The 21,611-nt window shown below is 36.3% G+C and overlaps 1 protein-coding gene and 1 non-coding gene across 6 annotated transcripts in view; both read right to left on the reverse strand.

Annotated features, from left to right (window-relative positions):
• The window catches only part of PHF6 (PHD finger protein 6), a 47,754-nt gene that overhangs the window by 15,607 nt on the left and 10,536 nt on the right, over positions 1 to 21,611 (reverse strand). For 3 of the 5 annotated variants that reach the window (XM_070290719.1, XM_070290717.1, XM_070290718.1), the window contains exons 4-7: positions 13,982 to 14,115; positions 13,671 to 13,714; positions 4,298 to 4,464; positions 4,005 to 4,148 (exon numbers count right to left, since the gene is read on the reverse strand). In XM_070290719.1, the coding sequence (XP_070146820.1) occupies positions 4,005 to 4,148; positions 4,298 to 4,464; positions 13,671 to 13,714; positions 13,982 to 14,115 (489 nt within the window). Of the gene's footprint in view, positions 1 to 4,004; positions 4,149 to 4,297; positions 4,468 to 13,670; positions 13,715 to 13,981; positions 14,116 to 21,611 lie in introns of all 5 variants that reach the window. The other 2 variants (XM_070290716.1, XM_070290715.1) reach the window with 1 other exon arrangement.
• Positions 13,430 to 13,536, reverse strand: LOC138931229 (U6 spliceosomal RNA). The gene has a single exon (XR_011446480.1). It is a non-coding gene; the product is annotated as a U6 spliceosomal RNA (small nuclear RNA).

The following is a 21,611-nucleotide window of genomic DNA, read 5'->3' on the forward strand; positions in this document are numbered from 1 at the left end:
ATGCTAGGACCCAGGGGAAAGGAGCAGTGACCCACAAGAGACTGACCCAGACTTGGCCATGAGTGTCCAGGAGTCTCGGCAAAGGCATGGGTCAGCGGTAACCTGCTGCAGGGTTGGGGGCACTGAGTGTAACAGTGCCTGCGTGGGACCTTTTGAAGGAGGTTGCCATTATCTGCATTGCCTCCACCATAGTTTGGCCCCAGGTAAATAACAGGGAGAAGGAAATGGCAACCCACTCCAGTATTCTTGCCTGGAGAATCCTGTGGATGGAGGAGCCTGGTGGGCTGCTGTCTGTAGGGTTGCGCAGAGTCGGACATGACTGATGCAACTTGGCATGCATAGCAGGCATGCAAATAATAGGAAGGGAACACAGCCCTACCCATCAACAGAAAACTGAATTAAAGATTTACTGAGCATGGCTCCACCCACCAGAACAAGACCCAGTTTCTCCCTCAGTCAGTCTCTCCCATCAGGAAGCTTTCATAAACCTCTTATCCTTCTCTATCAGAGGGCAGACAGACTGAAAACCAGTCACAGAGAACTAACCAATCTGATCACCTGGACCACAGCCTTGGCTAACTCAATGAAACTATGAGCCATGCCATGTAGGGCCACCCAAGACAGATGGGTCATGGTGGAGAGTTCTGACAAAACATGCTCCACTGGAGAAGGGAATGGCAAACCAAGTCAAGGTATTCTTGCCTTGAGAACACCATGAACAGCATGAAAAGGCATAAGATAGGACACTGAAAGATGAACTCCTCAGGTCGGTAGGTGCCCAAAATGCTACTGGAGATCAGTGGAGAAGTAACTCAGAAAGAATGAAGAGACAGAGCCACAACAAAAACAAAACCCAGTTGTGGGTGTGAGTGGTGATGGAAGTAAAGACTGATGCTGTAAAGAGCAGTATTGCATGGGAACCTGGAATCTTAGGTCCGTGAATCTAGGCAAAAATGTAAGTGGTCAAACAGGAGATGGCAAGAGTTAACAGCGACATTTTAGGAATCAGCAAACTAAAATGGACTGGAATGGGTGAATTTAATTCAGATGACCATTATATCTACTACTGTGGGCAAGAATCCCTTAAAAGAAATGGACTAGCCATCATAGTCTACAAAAGAGTCCAAAATGCAGTACTTGGATGCAATATTAAAAACGGCAGAATGATCTCTATTCGTTTCCAAGGCAAACCATTCAATATCACACTAATCCAAGTTTATGCCCCGACCAGTAATGCTGAAGAAGCTGAACAGTTCTATGAAGACCTACAAGACCTTCTAGAACTAACACCCCCCAAAAATGTCCTTTTCATTATAAGGGACTGGAAAGCCAAAGTAGGAAGTCAAGAAATACCTGGAGTAACAGGCAAATTTGGCCTTGGAGTACAGAATGAAGCAGGGCAAAGGCTAATAGAGTTTTGCCAAGATAACACACTGGTCATAGCAAACACCCTCTTCCAACAACACAAGAGGAGACTCTACACATGGACATCACCAGATGGTCAACACTGAAATCAGATTGATTATATTCTTTGCAGCCAAACTTGGAGAAGCTCTATACAGTCAGCAAAAACAAGACCAGAAGCTGATGGTGGCTCAGATCATGAACTCCTTATTGACAAATTCACACATAAATTGAAGAAAGTAGGGAAAACCACTAGACCATTCAGGTATGACCTAAATCAAATCCCTTACATGGAAGGGAGAAATAGATTCAAGGGATTAGATCTGAAAGACAGAGTGCCTGATGAACTATGGATGGAGGTTCATGACATTGTACAGGAGACAGGAATCAAGACCATCCCCAAGAAAAAGAAATGCAAAAAGGCAAAATGGCTGTCTGAGGAGGCCTTACAAATAGCTGTGAAGAGAAGAGAAGCAAAAGGCAAAGGAGAAAAGGAAAGATATACCCATCTGAATGCAGAGTTCCAAAGAAAGCCTTCCTCAGTAATCAATACAAAGAAATAGAAGAAAACAACAGAATAGGAAAGACTAGAAATCTCTTCAAGAAAATCAGAGATACCAAGGGAACATTTCTTGCAAAGATGGGCACAATAAAGGACAAAAATGGTAGGGACCTAACAGAAGCAGAAGATATTAAGAAGAGGTGGCAAGAATACACAGAAGAACTATACAAAAAAGATCTCCATGACCCAGATAATCATGACGGTGTGATCACTCACCTAGAGCCAGACATCCTGGAATGCGATGTCAAGTGGGCCTTAGGAAGCATCACTACAAACAAAGCTAGTGGAGGTGATGGAATTCCAGTTCAGCTATTTGAAATCCTAAAAGTTGATTTTATGAAAGTGCTGCACTCAATATGCCAGAAAATCTGGAAAACTCAGCAGGACTGGAAAAGGTCAGTTTTCATTCCAATCCCAAAGAAAGGCAATGCCAAACAATGCTCAAACCACCACACAATTGCACTCATCTCACACGCTAGCAAAGTAATGCCCCAAATTCTCCAAGCCAGGCTTCAACAGTAGGTGAACTGTGAATTTCCAGATGTTCAAGCTGGATTTAGAAAAGGCAGAGGAACCAGAGATCAATTTGCTGACATCTTTGGATCATCAAAAAAGCAAGTGAGTTCCAGAAAAACATCTACTTCTGCTTTATTGACTATGCCAAAGGCTTTGACAGTGTGGATCACAACAAACTGTGGAAAATTCTGAAAGAGATGGGAATACCAGACCAGCTGACCTGAGAAATCTGTATGCAAGTCAGGAAGCAACAGTTAAAACTGGACATGGAACAAGAGACTGGTTCCAAATCGGGAAAGGAGTACGTCAAGGCTGTATGCTGTCACCCTGCTTATTTAACTTATATGCAGAGTACATCATGAGAAATGCTGGGCTGGATGAAGCACAAACTAGAATCAAGATTATGGGGAGAAATATCAATAACCTTAGATATGCAGATGACACCACCCTTATGGCAGAAAGCGAAGAAGAACTAAAGAGCCTCTTGATGAAAGTGAAAGAGGCGAGTGAAAAGTTGACTTAAAACTCAACATTCAAAAAACTAAGATCATGGCATCCGGTCCCATCACTTTACGGCATATAGATGGGGAAGCAATGGAAATAGTGAGTAACTTTATTTTGGGGGGCTCCAAAATCACTGCAGATGGTGACTGCAGCCATGAAATTAAAAGACGCTTGCTCCTTGGAAGAAAAGTTATGACCAACCTAGACAGCATATTAAAAAGCAGAGACAAAAAAAAAATAAAAAATAAAAAAAAATAAAAAGCAGAGACATTACTTTGCCAACAAAGGTCCATCTAGTGAAAGCCATGGTTTTTCCAGTAGTCATGTATGGATGTGAGAGTTGGACTATAAAGAAAGCTGAGTGCCAAAGAACTGATGCTTTTGAACTGTGGTGTTGGAGAAGACTCCTGAGAATCCCTCGGACTGCAAGGAGATCCAATCAGTCCATCCTAAAGGAAATCAGGCTGAAGCTGAAATTCCAAAATTTTGGCCACCTGATGCAAAGAACTGACTCATTTCAAAAGAACCTGATGCTGGTAAAGATTGAAGACAGGAGGAGAAGAGCATGACAGAGGATGAGATGGTTGGATGGCATCACTGACGCAATGGACATGAATCTGAGTAAACTCCGGGAGTTGGGGATGGACGGGGAGGCCTGGCGTGCTGCAGTCCATGGGGTCACAGAGTCAGACACGACTGAGAGACTGAACTGGGGATGTAATATAGAGCATAGGAGACTTAGTCAGTAATATTGTAGTAACTTTGTATGATACATGGTAACTAGTCTTATTGTGGTTATCATTTCATAATATATAAAAACATTGAATTGCTATGGTGTATGCCTGAAACATATAATATTGTAAGTCAATTATACATTTTAAAAAGATTTGGGATTATAGGATATGCTATTCCTAATTCTAAAACACCAATACTGTGGAGGGAAGTTCTATATTTGGTCACTAGCTAAATGCCTTTCCAAAACTTGGATTTAAAAGCATATAAAAAGAACCGTACTTACCATGCACTTATAATGTGCAGCTGCCTTCTTGGCATTAAATATATGCAGTTTTCCTCTTGCTTGATTTTCTTCCTCCCCTACATGACAAAATCCACATTTAGGCCTGGTGTCACTAGGGCTGCTTCTATGTGGAGACCGATCTCTCTGCAATGTGAAAGAAAAAAAGAAACTTGAAAAAAATCCATCAAAAATATGCGATCAGTACCTCAAGCTTAGTTAACACTTCAAATGATTAACTTTACCTATAAACACAGGTAGCCACAAAAGTAAGAATCCAACATTTTTCTACTTACATAGGAACTACTTTCCATTTCATCCGTTCCATGAGAGGATGTAGACCTGGTATCTTCCGACAGTCCTTTAAAATTAGTTTTTCGTGGCCTTCCTTTGCGACTTTTCTTTTTACTTTTAGGCGATGAAGGCTCCAGTTCATGTTCATTAAAACTTTCATCTAAATCAGCTGCTTAAAAATAAACAAAAGGTTTATTCACATGGACCAATCTTAAAATGAGCATTAGTTCATGGGTCCTTAGAACATACGTTTTTCCTCAGAATATCACCTCAAGGTATGAGGAGAAATGGTCTGTGGTATGTTTGATGTAACAGCCTAACATTTCATATAAATGCAATGAAAATCAAATACAAAGAAAGTTTTATTATAATCATTGTAAATTAATTATTTCCATACAATTTATAATTCTATGCAAATGAGTTTTGTGATCCTAACTGTGCACATAATTCAGTAAACATTTCCAAATACTCATAAGGGAAATTTTAGAATTAGATCTTGTTGGACTTCCTCGGTGGCGCAGTGGATAGCAATCCGCCTGTCCATGCAGGGGATACAGGTTTAATCTCTGGTCCAAGAAGATTCCACATGCCATGAAGCAAGGAAGCCCATGAGCCACAACTACTGAGCCCACAATTCAGAGCCCGTTAGCCACAAATACTGAGTCCGTGGGCCACAATTCCTGAAGCCTGCACACTCTAGAACCTGTGCTCCACAAGAGAAGCCATTACAGTGAGAAGCCCACACCACAACTAGAGTATAGTCCCCACTTGCCACAGCTAGAGAAAGCCCATGCAAGGCAACAAAGACTCGGTGTGGCCATAATAATAATAATAAAATAAATAACTTTAAAAAAAAAGAATTAGATCTTGTGTTGTTGTGTTTTTGGTTTTTTTTTAACCATAGGTTTCATAGTTTTCCCTCACACTATTGGTGAAATCAGAAAAATTACCCAAAATTTAAACTTACCATAACTTGGAAAACTAAATGAAAATAAAGTAGGTATAACAAGCATGTGTGCTCAGTCCCTCAGTTATGTCTGACTCCTTGTGACCCCATGGACTGTAGCCGCCAGTCTCCTCTGTCCTTGGAATTTTCCAGACAAGAATGTTGGTGTGGTCTGCCATTTCCTCCTCCAAGTAGTGGTAGTGGTTTAGTCACTAAGTCATGTCTGACTCTTGCAATCTCATGGACTGTACCCTGCCAGGCTTCTCTGTCCATGGAATTCTCTAGGCAAGAATACTGGAGTGGTTTGGTTTCCTTCTCCAGGGGATCTTCCCAACTCACGTATCAAACCTGGGTCTCCTGCATTGCAGACGAATTCTTTACTGACTGACCTACCAGGGAAGCTCAGTCACCTCCTCCAGGGGATCTTCTCAACCCAGGGATTGAACCTGTGTCTCCTGCATTGGCAGCTGGATTCTTTACCACTGTGCCACCTGGGAAGCCCATGTGTATGTGTGCTGTCCAATATAGCAGCCACTGGCAGTATGCTTTTTTAAAAATTTAAGTCATTTACAATTAAGTAAGATTAAACCATCAGTTTCTCAGTCTGACTGACCACATTTAAGTATTTATTAGTCACATGCAGTAAGCTGAGTCTCTACTGGACATCACAGATATAGAATGTTTCTATCATGGGAGAAAAGTTCTATTGGGCAGCACTGTTCTACATAGCTCTTTAAACTAACATGAAAATCAAAAGACCTAATTCAACAAAGAAGTCATCTACAAATGAGCTAACCAACTGATCAAGTTAACAAATATTAAGCCCTGGTGGCTCTCAGATGATCAAGAATCTGCTTGCAATGCAGGAGATATAGGAGACCCGGGTTCAGTTCCCAGGTTGGGAAGATCCCCTGAAGAAGGAAATGGCAACCCACTCCAGTATTCTTGCCTGGAGAATTTTGTGGACAGAGGACCCTGGCAGGCTACAGTCCATGGGATCGCAAGAGTCGGACACGACTGAGCGACTAACACTTTCACTTCCTAAGTATAAAAGGAATTTCTAACGTAAGCGGTAGGAAAGCTATGTTGCAGGCTGTCTGTACATATTTTAGTGGATTAAACAAAATTAATGTAGAAGTTTCAGAACTGTACTTCCCAGCAATTTGAAAAGAATTTGTACCACTAATAGAGGTGTTTCATTTGGTTATTCACTACAAATATTTTATTCATTGAGGGTGTACAGAATATAAGACAATGTATTTAGTATTCAAAAGATATAAAAACCATATATTCAGTCTTAGAGTCAAACTATAGAAAGTTTTAGGTACAGTTCTAATACCTATTTTGATTTTTCTTTCACCATAAATTATTGACTATAATTCCATGGACTAATTTCTCCATGAGAAAGCATATTAACTCCTATTCTCAGATGCTGATCTTTCCTAATAAATATTTTAAGGGGTTTTTTAAAGCAATAAAAGCACATTAATTATGATAAGAAAAGGGTAATTTAAGTAGTGTACTTGCATATATAAACTCCAGGAACTGAGAGCATTAGATCATTTGCAGAACAGTTACTAAAACTTGTATCAATGTAACTTCACCTAACTATGGTAGAATCTGAGAGAAGAAAAAGGGGAGGGGGAGAGTTATACCGGCAAAAATCTGGATAACTCTCCCTGTGAAGACAGACAAGTCAATTAAAGATATATTCTAATCTTAACACTGTAGCAAATTTAACATCAGAACACACCACCTACTTTTTTAAACATTTAATCTGAGAATTCTTAAGACACAATTTCATTAAAGCTATTAGAATTACTTGTATGTACCAAAAATTAAAATGAAAAATCATAACCAAATGTTTCAATTATCCTGGCACATACTATATCATATATGTAAAATACATAATATTCTGTCATTTACAACGAAAACAAAAATCATTAGCACTATAATAATACTACATTGTTAATGTTAAATACCTATAAAGAAATTACTTGACTGATTCCATTATCAGGCCAACATGTCTAACTCTCTACATGTCATATCTGTCTGTCCTAAATATGAAATCATTCAGTATAAAATTTCAGGGGACTTTAATAGCAATAGTAAAAAAAAAAAAATCACAAAAGATTGACAAAATTTAACTATAGACTCTTAAACTTCTGAAAGTAAAAAAATAAGTGATAAATTTAAAAGGCAAACAATAAACTGGAAAAATATCTTCTGTATTTATGACAAAGGATTAGTATCTTTATGATCTGATAAGCTCATAAAAGATTAAGAATCCAACAGAAAAATATGATCAAATAATTCATAGAACATAAATAGTTAAATATACTTTGAGAAAATTTGACTTATCTGGAGTCAAAGTGTAAATTAAGTGATATGTCATTTTCACCTATCAAAATAGCAATCTTTAGTTATAAAAAGCTACAATAAATCCAACAAAAAATGTGTTAGAAATACAAACATAAAAGAAACCCCACAAATATACTGAGATAAATGATGCTTCTGGATGAACCAGATCAAGATGAGAATGGTATCAGTTCTTGCTAACCTTATTTAATGAAATGTTGAAAAGACAGAACTTAAGTTGATTTCCCAGTTTTCTGGAACAGTAAATGTATAATACTATCTTTTAAAAAAAGATATCAAAATATACCATAAAGTGAAAGTACTTAAAAAAACACTGGCATAGGAATAGACCCATATCAGCAGAAGAGAAAGCTAGGTTGAAAACAAACCCATATGGATATGGAAAATCAGAGTATGATAATGGTGGCATTTCAAATGAGTTGGGGAGAGACATAATGGCACAAATGGCTACCTATTTTCTAAAAATGGAGATTCCTATTCTCATACCATATGAAAAAATTAGAGATGGAGCCAAAAAAATCTAGTAAAATAACAAACTATAAATGTAATAGAAGAAAATGGAAGAGAATTTTGGGATTAGGACACCTAATTAGAAGCCATTTAGTGGCAGGGAATGAATACCTATACTTTACAGAGAGCACTTAAAATCAATTTTGAAAAGATAAACCTTGAAAGAAAAACATGTAAAAGACAGAAGTGACAGTTCACAGAAGAAATATAAATGACCAAAAAAAATGGGCAGAAGCACAACCTTATTAGTGATAATAGAAATGGAAATTAAATGAGATAATCATATGGGTAAAAGTTATAAGGCTGATAATATCCAACAAAGGTATAGGGAACTGGACACTCTCATACAATGTTGGTACATATTACAGTACTTATTTCCAATGTTAAATGCATAGACTATCACCTGCCATCCCCATTTCTAAGATTTTATCCTATAGAATCACTTGCGTAAGTACATAAGCACATATGTATACGGAAGATCAATGCAGTTTTATTTGTATGTGGAAAAAGCAGATATAGGTGAGTTTTTAAAACACTTTGTTCGTATTTATTTGGTTGCACTGGGTCTTAGTTGCAGAATGTGAGATCTAGTTCCCTCACCAGGGATCAAACCCGGGGCCCCTGCATTGGGAGCGCAGAGTTTCAACCACTGGAGCATCAGGGAAGTCCCAAGGTGATTTTTTGAAGTAGAGAAATCTATAAGTAAACTACAGTTCTATTTATTCTATGGGATATAAATAACACTATTCAAAAGAATGAGGTTGATGTGTATGCAGACAGAGAAGGGTGTCTGATATACCACAGAAAGAAAAGAACAAGCTCACAACATCACCTATATATATCCTATGATGCCATTGTATTATGAACAGTGCATAAATGGATACATATGTAAGATTGTACCTATGTAAGAAAGGTTCTGAGAAGATATACAAGCCATTATTAGTAGTTACTCATAGAGTGTGATTCTGGGGTAAAGAGAGGGCTTTCTGAATTACTTCAATAGTACTATTGTACTATTTAAATTTTTAAAACAATGGGCAGTATACTACCTTTGTATTTAAAAGAATTCATAACATACAATGTGGTGAAAGGAGGGGGGTAAAGTCAGCCACTGCTGATGGGAATATAATCTAGCACAATCTTTCTAGAAAATAGCATGGCAGTGTGGATTGAGAACCTTAAAAAGATTAAACCTTTTGACCCCAGCAATATTATTTTGGGAAATGTATTCTGAAAACTATTTGCACATGAAAATGTGAGTAGGAAGCTAGTCCCAGCACCTTTGTTTAAATTTTTCATGGTTGCTTACTGGTTTTTTTCCTATTCAAAACTGTGAAAATATTTTACATTTTTTAAAGTTATCATTTTTAATAATAATTGTAAAAGAATTATCTGCATGAAAGAAGGAAAAATCTTCCTTTCCACCTTCCAATTCCAACTGCTCTGCACTCCCAGCTCTTGTCCTAATTTTCTTGCTTCCCTTTCTTCATATTTGCTCCCTCCCTTCTCAAGGTACTACTGTTAAGGCTTCTTTTCTCAATCTCAAGGGTAGAGAGCTTGGTTTTGAATCCCAGATCTGTTGTCAGAGACTCTGTGTCCTTGGACCTGAGACCTACTTTAGAGGGTTCTTCAACTAAAAGAGTTAAGGCACTTAATCTGGAACAGGGCCTGGCACATAAGACACTCTCAATAAATGTCAGCTGTTATTTTCTATGCATATGCAAATCCAAGCATACTGCTCTACATCTTGCCCTTTTCCATTTAATATATAAATGCAAATACCCAAAATATAAGACCTAACATTTGAGTTTTTACTATACCAGATGTGCTATGCAGTTTACATGCATTATTTCATTTGAGTCTCGAAACAACCCCATGAGGTTGTATCAGTCATCATCCTCATCCCCCATTTTACAGATAAGAACAGTAAATTCAGAAAGTTAAAATTATTTTGCCCAAGATCACAAAGCTAGGGAAGAGCAGAGCTGGGACAGACATGTGTCAGCGAGTGACTATATGCTCTAGAAGTATTAATACCGACTATCAAGGAAATAAACATTTTTATATGCTCCTGCAAGGTAGAAAATCAATAGCTATACATATACTTATGTATGCATATTAGTGCTCTTGAAGGACACAAAAGAAACTGATCCTAGATGTTGCCTTCAGCGAAAAACTTTGGAAACTGAGAAACAAGGACAAGTATGAGAGGAAAGCTGCCTTTCCAGTACTTAGTAAATCTATTCTATGCACCTAAACTTAAAAGATTTTTAAAGACCTTGATACCACATTAAGATCTCCCTAAATTTCCATTTAATAAAAGTAATGAAGATTGGAAACTGCTATCATCCTGGGTGATTTCACTGTCCACATGGACAATCCAAGCAACACGTAGTCATTCAGTTCCTTAATCTTCACTAATGTCGTCCATCAACCACCTAATCCCTATAATCACACCCAGATACCTCATAATCACCTAAAAGGATTCTATCTCTGAAATCACTGCCTCATACCGTGGGACCACAGATGACTGCTTTCCTAAGTAGTTTCATTCTCATTGTTCTTCAATCTTACCAGGACTTCCAGTTTATTAATTCCTTTCAGTTTATTTCTCTCTAGCAAATATTCTAAACTTCCTATCCCTTTACTTTTTTGTTGAACTCACTTGGAAAAAATCCTGATTCTGAATGAACCAACTAGCCACTTTCTCTGTGCTACACCCAGGATCCTGAATTGCTAAATGAAATGTCACACACCTGACAGCATCATTTTATAAATTCAGGGTTACTAACCTCAACTGCTCCAATAAGGTCTGGAAACTTTACACTTCTTTATGTAAACTTTCTCCCCTGGTCTTCACAACTAGTATTTCAAAACTCTCTCCAACTTCCAACCCTCACCCATCCCCCTACAGTTTCCCTCACAGAGAAAACAGACCTAATAGGAACCACCTATCTTCCTTCTCTCCTATTACAGTGGAAAGGTTCTCCTTATCACAGGGCAGTTGTTCCACCTGTGCGCTCAATCCTCCTCCTTGTACCTTCCCCACAAGGCCAACTAAGTGAAACAAACCAATCTGAAAAGGCTACATATTGTATGATTCCAAGTATATAACATACTGGAAAAGGCAAAAGTATAGAAGATGGTAAAGAGATTCTCAAATTTAATATTTCAAAACACAGTTCATGTTATATCAAGCTAACGTAACAGACTGAATTATATAGTATTTATCACTTTAAGTATTAAAAGTAGGTACTGAGCCACAGATGGCAAATGATCAATACGCTGCCAAAGGTATCAATTCCTCTTTGCTCTATAGACTAGTGCGGTACAGTTCTCAAAGACAGTCCCTGAAATACAATCCTATAACCCCCCACCATAAATTACAATCATAAAGTAGAACATATGTTTCCCATTAGAATAATGAAATAAGTGGAAGTTCTGTTTCTGACAATGCACCCAATATCTAATAAATTCAAGCTAGATAAATGTGATAAAAGTCTAAGTTCAATAAACAGAAATTGCCATATTTTTAAATTGCAAAGTTATGCTCTCAAGTTCTAAATATGAGTATATACAGACACTACATGTCACTAATACAGAGAACCCCAATATGCTATAAAGTATACACCGAACCCAAATTTCAAACCAATTGTATCATAAGTTTGAATTGTAGTATTCCTGCCAGTACTACTAAAAGAAAAGTCCTCTCGAAAAGTATGAATTTAGATCTTCCTCATTAAAAAGTTTCTCAAAGCAAAACGGTGGTTAAAATTATTTCACTTTCTGTAGTCTGCAGTGACTTATCTCCACCACTAGATGGTACTATCAGCTTCAGAAAATGAGGGAATAAAAGGGGTGATGTCTATATGACTCTGTCGCCACCCTTAAATACCCTGCCCCAGTATGCTGATACACTTGCCAGATCATTAAGTCTCAATCCTTGATTTACTACATATGCTCACTAAAATTTTGAAGAGAATCAAATAAATACATTGTTAAAATCTGAAGCAATGGAAGGTGAGAAAGCTTACATTTAACCTTTCACTAAAGGTTTTTCAACTCAATTCCAGAATTAAATGAAAAAAACTGAAGGAAAACACTATAAAGTTTACCAGTTGTACTTTATCAATTTAAAAAGATTCTGTTCCTATATTTGTCCAATATCTTATCTTAATAATAAGTTTTTGCTAAAGACAACCTTTAACCAGCACTTCTAAAGTATTTAGATTAATCTGGTCCTAAAGGGAAAACAATACTATTTTGTATTATAAAACCAAGACCTAAGATGTCAAAAAGAGCCACATATTTTAATGTGCTAACACTGATAATTAGGTAAGTCTTTATAAAAGAGACAACTTCCTAAAACAACAGGCTCAAATCATTCTTAATTCTAAGCAACAGGCTCTCAGAAGCTTACAAAAACTTGAAAGATCTCTAATCTAAATGAAAGGATAGAACAATCTCAGATTAAATCTGAGCTTTTCATATTGCTAGAAACAGTATCAAAACCATCTGTATGAGAAATGTGAAACAAGTCAGAATTCAGTTTCAGAACTTTCCCATACCTTTTAAAAAACCAACTATACAGCTTGGCTAACTATATATAAACACGACTGTCCTGGTTTTGTACAAATTTAAGTGGAAACAAACCATAAAATAACTTTAAAGGTTTGTATTTTTAAATTGATTACTTCTTATGAACATGTCTATATTAAGGGGGGGGGGGTGAAAGTACTGCAATGTGAATAAAAATTCAACAGAAAGATTGTTTATCACAAAATGTACCAGTATTTCTAGTCCACGTTTTCTTTATCTGACAGTAGCAAGGACTCTATATAATTATTACTTTTACAATCCACTAACATAGTTACCTGAACACAGAAACCCATAACCACTAGCATCATTTCCCCCTAAAGATAAATATATTCTCCATGTACTCTTTACAGGAATTTAAGGTAAAAGTTTTCTTTAAAAATTCAGATCTTTTTCACTATTAGTTTAATGTAAACTTTTCACATTAGTTTATCCAAATGCTTTTCTCTTTTTTTCCCCATTGTTCTGGTTGATTCATAACTTGAGTAATTTTTATAGTGCCTTAACTTAATTTAAAACGAACAAACATGTTCTCTATACTTAAGTATCTTCACTATAAATCTTAGTAACAGGAATAAAAATTCATTTGCAGATATAATAAAACTGCTCCTCAAAAGGCTTTGAACCTCTGTAGGAACTGGATTAAGTATTCTTAAAAAAAAAAAAAACAAAAACTGAAGTATAGTTGATTTACAATGTTGTGAAAAATATGGAATGCTTCATGAATTTGTATGTCATGACTGCACAGGGGCCATGCTAGTCTCCTCTATATTGTTCCAATTTTAGTGTATGTGCTGCTAAAGTAAGCACCCGAGTGCTTTTCTTAATTCTTCAAATAGCATTCAATTTTAAGACACCTCTTGTGCTGAAAATTAACATAGTATAATTCACTCATATTTTACTCAAATTTCCTCTTGAAATTAAAAAGTGGCTGAATGACGTACCTTCAGAATTATGTGCAGTTTTCTTGTGTTTTCGACAATAAACCCTACAAAAAATGAAAAGATTAAAAATTACCAAGTAAACAAACCAACTCATTTTTCAAATTAAGAATGGGCAGTATACTTCACCCCATTCACTAGATTCCAAAAACCTTATCATTAAACTTTCTATGCCATTTCTCGAAGCAGTCAATTCCCTACCAAAAACACCCTTTACAACAGATGATGAGATGCTTGGAATCAGGCAAAAGTTTTTTGCAAAGACCTAAAGAAAGTATGACTTTTAAAAAAGCTAAGAGAAGTTAAATAATTACATGTATATTCCTTGTGAAGGTTTCTCTCGTATTTGAGCTTTATCATGCAATGCACAGTGGTAGTGGTATGTCCTGTGACAAGTTTTCACATCACAACCAATTGTTGCTCCGGGACAATGGCACAAAGAACACATCTACAGCAAAACAATAAAATATTATTATTAGTGTATGGTTTTGCTACAGCTATGGTATCAGGTTAGAGGCATAGCAAATCTCTGTCAAGGAAAAGAAACTGGTTATTGAAAAGTTCTATAACTAATATTGTTATTTTTCTTATTTTTCTCACCTAGAAATAATTCAAATAAAATTCTACTGGGAGTATTTTTTCCCATGTTAAACAATGACAAAATTAATGGAATATTATTGATGTCTATTGTTTTATTGTGGTCAAGAGAAAATCTGAAATGTTGCAGGAATGTAAACTGTAGACCTTTTCACAATCCAGATCTTCCTGGAAATGACTAACTGGGGAAAATGGCTCATACCAGAAAAAACTGTCCTTCACATTTCCACTTATCAGTGAGAATTTTTAGAAAAGAAATCTCACATACTATTTGGGAACCTGGTAAAATCAATTTCAAGTGAGGGAGGGAAAGAAGATAAAAGAATTAGGTAGATTTTTAAATCCCTCGAGCCCTAAAAATATTCTGTGATGTCAAACTGATTGTGAAAACATGCTCATCTATTTTAATTTAAACTGTTACTTACCTCTCACAACATACTTTAATACAATTTACCTCTAACTTTACTGGATAATTCATATCATTTAACTAGCTCATATCTAAATTTAGAAAAAAATTCTTTCAGAAAAGTACATAACGATGACTGTTAGTGGTTTTGATTAACATATCATAGTATACTGTACTATGGTGGTGGTTTAGTTGCTAAGTCGTGTCCAACTCTTGCCACCCCATAGACTGTAGCCTGGCAGGCTCCTCTCTCCATGGGATTCTCCAGGCAAGAATACTGGAGTGGGTTGCCACTTCCTTCTCCAGGGGATCTTCCCCACCCAGGAATCAAACCCAGGTCTCCTGCACTGCAGGCAGGTTCTTTACCAACTGAGCTACAAGGGAAGCCCATTATGAGTGGACTTTTAATGAGGCTCTCTCCTAAGCTATAAATGCCATGCCAAAATAAATTCACAGGAAGGTAAATCTTAAAAACTGTTCACTTGTTTCTTGGTAGGGATGCCTCATTGGGAACTGTTCTCATTCCTCTTTACTTGGCCCCTAAGTAATTTTGGTGTACCAAGAGGCTAATGTAAATTCTAATAAAATACCTTCTATTTCTCTAAGCAAGTCAAACACTCAACCTTTCATTCAAGCTATCATTTAAAAAAGACTCCTATATAAGTCAGAAACAGAAACATTCTCAATACAGGTACTTCCCAGAAAACACGAGGGCCAGTGCCCATTATTAATGCTAAAGAAATACACCACTTCCTTAAATAAATACAGAAACTTCAAAGCAATACTGTAAAAAGAAACACTGTGCCAAATTATCAAGCAAGGAAACTTGTTAAATCCTTTTGGGTGGCTTATAAATTGTTAAGGACATGGAACATTCATACTCAGCTTACTTATGAGGTTCTATTATTTTAGTAAATTATACTTCTAATTAAAAAAACATAGACTTATAGAAATTGCAGAAAACACAGAAGAGCACAAAGAAAATTAAAAAATCATTCATACCAACCAAGTGTAGACACCATTACAGTATTGCAATGCTTATGTGAAAGTATTTTTCTCTGTAATTCTATACATATTAGTCATTTGGTTTTTAACTTAATAAATTGAACATTACCACTACATTAAGAACTGTACTGCAAGTAGCTCATCTCGAAATTACATTGAAAATGGGTTTGCTCAGGTACATTTTGAAAATATCGAATGCAATGAGCAAGCAAAAATACAAGGAGAGGTATTGTTAAAAATCCTGTACCAGCTCAGCACTGGCACACATAGAGTGAGATGGGCACTTTCAGATACTGCTGGAAATTGGTATACTCTCTGGACAGCAACTTGTGTTATTTATCACAGAGCTTATTAAAAGTTTATATACCCTCTGATCCAGTAATTTTCTATTAACCTAGTCTACAAAACAAATCAGAGCTAATTTATATGCAATCACATTCACTGGAGAATTAGTTAGAATAATTCCAAATGTAAAACCACCTGTGGAAAACAGCCATTGAAAAATGTTTAAATTAAGTTATAGTACAACCATATGTAGGAATGTTCTTTACTCTTTTCAGAAACATTTTAATGGCATGGGAAAAGGTTTATGCATAATATTAAGTGAAAAAACAGGACACAAAGTTAGGTATGCAAATTATGACCCCAATTATGTTTATAACTTTATTCTTTGAAAATAGCTGAAAGTAAACATAGTGAAATGCTGAGTGGCTATCTCTAATTGGTTTTCTGTCTCACAATTTCCTATATTTTCTGATTTTTCTACAATGGAGAAATTACTTATATATATGAAAAATTATTTTAAAACCATTGGGAATACTCCAGCAAATAATTTCAATCCCCATCTCTCAGTTTATTGAGAATGAGAAGGAAACCAAATACTAAAATATATCAAAATGTGTTTTGGTTGGTTATAAATTCAAATCTGCCTAAAGGATAACCAGTTAACTACAGCAACTCAGTACAAGTAACTTTCTTGAGTGAGAAAAAGCTTATTCTCATTTTTATTTTGTCAGTTTCTCTCAAGGAAGAAAGGAAAGAGGAAGATATACCAATAAAAATGTTTTCAGAGAGGAAGATTCTTCTCAAGGTTAGGAGTAGGAATTTTTCTTAATTAGAATTTATAGGAAAAAGAAGAATTTACAAGATTTTATGCAGCATTCATATACCAGCAGATATTTCTGCTTATAAATACATTCTGGGAAGGTACAAAGAAAATACCGAAATATTATCCATAATAAAACTAAATATGAAATGTAAATCTGCTTATGTACCTGTGAATACAGAATGGGAACACTACTGTTACGTTCAAGATATCATTGCTATATTGCAACCCCTGAAATAATACTTGAACTCCTATGGGACTTAAGATAGACTATTCATTTTGGCTGTTACCATTTTACTTCTTTGTATGACTAATTACCTTTGTAAATGTACAGATTTTATCCACTGATTGCTTCTAGACCAAGTTTTTTGAAAGATACACACTGTGACTACCATGTAATACTCAATAAACATTTTGATTTTAAGCTTACTATGTTACTGAAAATTTTAATATCATATACCATATTTTTTCTCATTCATGTTTTTAACATCTGCAGACTTGACTACTTATCTTCAAGTATGTCTAAAAAGTCTGATTTGAAAAGGTAAAATGGAGAACAATCCAATTGAAGGGGCAGAGAATGAGCAGAGAGAATGAGGAAGAGATAAAAAGACAATTAAAGACATAAAAATCCCAATTAAAGTTAAGAAACTAGATAGGTGGCTAGTATATTTTTCTTTTAAAAAATATTGTGGAAAATAAAATAAAGAGGACTTCTGGAAAAAAAAAAGTTGAATAATAGGAAAATAACCCCTACACAGCAAGGCACTAGCTGGTTGGACCAGAGTGATGTTATCCTGTATTCCTCTTTAAACAAAACATTTATTTGCCCTTCAATCAGTTACAGGCTCTATTGGGCCCTCATCAGAAAAGTGTTAACCTGCCATTTAACATCATGCTTGCACTGCAGTGAGAGTTCTCTCAAATGTGGAGAAATGAAAGTTAACCTGATGGGAACACATTTTTCAAGGACAATGGTGGACTACTTCCTCCTTGAAAAAAGGTCTTTTCCCACATATCAAATACACCTATCAAATATTCTGTTGAAGGCCAACTTCCTGTCTTCAGGATAGGCATAATGTCAATTCTCAGCTTATCCTGCCTAACCCTGATTTCAAGTTCTTTAAATAGAGGTGAAAATTTCTTTGTTGTTAATGATTTTTCTTTTACTTTTATCCCTCTATTCAGTTTGCTATCTAGTAGACCTAACAAATTCAACAATCTGTCTACCAAAATAGGGAGATTAGAAAACAAGACTCAACAGATGTTTGCATAACATGCTATCTTTTTATAATTTTTTAATAAAAATTACATATATTTAGGATATATAGCATGTTTTAATGTATACATACAGAGTGAAATAATTACTATAATTGAGCTAATTAACATACCCATCTCTCCAATATAGTTGCCATTTTTTGGTGCATTGGTATAAGCCCCAGAAGTCTACTGTCAGCAAATTTCCAGGATACCACCGAGTATCATTAACTATGGTCATCATGTTGTACAACAGATCTCTAGACTTATTCATCCTACGTAAGTGCAACTTTGAAACTTTTGACAAACATCTCCCATTTCCCTGACTCCTCCAGCCCCTGGTAACCTGGGTTCTACTCTCTGGGAAGCTATACTATATTAAGTTGAGCCATACAAGCAAAGTCTCAAGGAGCTAATCCACAAACAAGAGGAACGAAGTCAAGCATGAGAGTAGATGAACAGAACGGAAAGGACTATCTATGACTTAGCTAAAGTCCTGCGGGAGCCTGAAATTCACTCTACAGAAGGAAGAAGTCTTAAGTAATAAAAGGACAAATACTGCTTTGTTGGCAGCTATGGGGGAAACTCAGGGAAAAACTCAATTAAGACCACAGACAGAGACAAGGCAAAATAAATGAGATACCAACTTCTAGGACAGGTAGAAAGAAACGGCTCTTGAAGAAAAGTTCTACGACTTAGTTTGCCCAGCTCAATTGCTGTGTATCTACTATGTACGTCAGTAGCTGACCACAAGTGTATAGGTATAAATTCTCACAGCCAAGTACTTACTACTCTCAAGACACTTGTTCTAAGAAAACTGCTACAAATGTACAGAGAATGCAAGAGATTTCCAAAAGAAAAGTCTGTAAGGAAAAAAAGGACCAAAAGCACTTGGAGTTGGGACTAGAGTACCTAAGATATTTTCACAGGAGAGATGAGAGAAAAAATTAAGTGAGAGCAGTTTACCTTACACTGGTGTTTGTCACTTTGTATTTTCTTAAATAACAGAAAACAATACTACTAGTTATTAGTAATAACATAATTAGGTCTAAATGGAAAGCTAGAAAGCAAAACTGAACTCTTAAAGTTGTCTAAGTCATTTAAAAAATGACTTGATAGATTAGGACCTTAAATTCTCCAAGTGCTTCTAAAAAACAGGGCCACTGAAAAGTACTTTATTAGAGTGACAGACTAAATCTAAGCAGTTACTGAATAATTTCAGAAGTCTTTTAGAAATCAGAGGGCAAGGAACTAATAATAAGTAAGCCTATCAAGCTCTTACTTAACCTCGTCTCCTGACCTTGCTCTCAATATCACATACTCCAACTCCATCCAACTTTATGAATCACTATTATTAGGGGAAGCACACTGATTGAAACCACCCACCCTGGCCAGGCACCATAGTAACCATTTGCATGAGTTGTTTTATGACAGGAGATCCTGATAAGGAACACGGAACTAATAAGCCACCACCAACAGGAAGAGTTCGGGAAAAGTCAAAAGGAGACACCACGTGTCCATCCACTTCCCAGAATCCCTCTAGCTAGCATCTATCTTGGCTGAGCAACGCGTGTGCCACCAAGGAAAGACTGCGAATTAGAATGACTGACCAAAGACCACCCGGAAACTAATCCCATCACCATAAAACCCGAGACTGCGAGACTGCGAGCCACAGAGCAGAGCAGTTCTCCTGGGTTCCTTTACCCGACTGCTCTCCACCCGGGTGCCCTTTCCCAATAAAATCTCTTACTCTGTCAGCACATGTGTCTCCTCGGACAATTCATTTCCGAGAAGAGCCCAGTTTCGGGCCCTGGAAGGGGTCCCCCTTCCTGCAACATTATGAGGAATAGAAATTCTCTTATTGGAGCTTTTGAAATTTGTTTTACTTATCTGAAAGATTCAGATTCAGAGTTTTTCGGAGCTCAGATCTTTATGTTTAAGCTCTTCTAAGATGTAGGTCTTACAGGCTGAGGGTATATACTGCTTGCTATACTTAATCTGTGAACACCAAAAATTCATGCTCAAATAAGTACCAAGACATCCCTTCCAAATCAGACGTAGATTATTTTATATTATTGGTTGGGTTATCTTCCATTACCACAAGTAATTCCATAATGACATAAATTTACAGTATTCTCAACTGCAAAGAAGTATTAAATGAAAGCAAAGGAGAAAAAAATTTGAATTTTTAAAAGATTAATTTATTCAGTAATAGCCAAAGACCTGATTTTCTCCATCATTAGACTTGAAGTTTCTCTTTGGCCTCACATTTATTCTCTTTAGTCACCTCCAATGTAAAACAAAGTTATTTTTCTTTTTATAAATGACAGGTAAAATACCTGTACACATTTCATCTGCATGCCATAATCTGAGCTTTGAAAACAATTTACAGTTATATGAATACCTTCATGCTGCATGTACACTTAGTTACACAGATGACAATGAAGCCAGGGAAATTTTCTGGAAAAAAATTTACCTGTTTACCCCCAAAAATACTCTAAGGCAAGCCCAATTTGGCCCATCACCTGTCTTCACAAAGAAAGTTTTACTGGAACACAGTCACACTCACTTCTTTGGGTACTGTCTATAACTGCAACTAAACAATATGGCTAGCAAAACCTTAAATATTAAGTATCTAATCCTTTATACAAAGTGCGCCAACCCGTCCTAAGGCAATGATCCATAACTGAGTGCTCATCAAAAATCATTTGGGAACCTTTTTCAACCCACCCACCCTTCTTTCTGATTGCTGGTTAAGTATCCCTGATCTAAGGATTTAGTAGCACCATTAAGTCCATGAGCATTTTGTGCTTCTTTGTATGTAGTAAGCAGTGGTAACATTCTATACACTTTGGGTGCTTCATTTTACCCTTACTGAATGCCAAATAAGCCACATACTCTAAATAGCACTGGAGGTTATATATGTATAATTATGGCAGATTTGCATTGTTGTATGGCAGAAACCACAACATTGTAAAGCAATTTTCTTTCAATTAAAAAATAAATTTAAAAAATAGCACTGGCATTTACTACTCTGTACTTGTTAAAAGTACTTCCTCCTCCTTGAAACTCATCCCTCTTTGAGTTCTACAGTATCACTTTCCCAGTGGAACACACTTCAAATGTCACTCTCTCTGAAGTCTTCTGATTTCTCAGGTAGAATTAATTATGGTCCGCTCTCCCAGATCCCCTGTGGCATTCTTTACATTCTAAGGCTAAAGTACATTTACTCATGATCGCATACAAAGTGTCTAACATTGTGCTTGGTACAAAGTAGGTGCTCAATTAAGTATCTGATAAATTGACAGACAGATGATTTCTGGACTCTGGATAGAGGCCTTGATGAATACAATGCCTAAGGAAAACAAAAATTTAACACCCTACTGGGAGAATGAAGGTTGAAGAAACATGGAAACGTCCTTGTTTGAGGCATACACAGCTCTTCACCATCCTGAACAAATAAGCAACCTGATCTTTCTTTCTAGATTTCTCTCATTCCTCTTTAAACTGCTAGAATTGCAAACAACACTCAAACACTGATTAACCAAAACAGAGGAATTTTATGCCTATACTC

Source organism: Ovis canadensis, chromosome X (genome assembly GCF_042477335.2).
Source record: "Ovis canadensis isolate MfBH-ARS-UI-01 breed Bighorn chromosome X, ARS-UI_OviCan_v2, whole genome shotgun sequence".
Classification (NCBI taxonomy): Eukaryota; Metazoa; Chordata; class Mammalia; order Artiodactyla; family Bovidae; genus Ovis; species Ovis canadensis.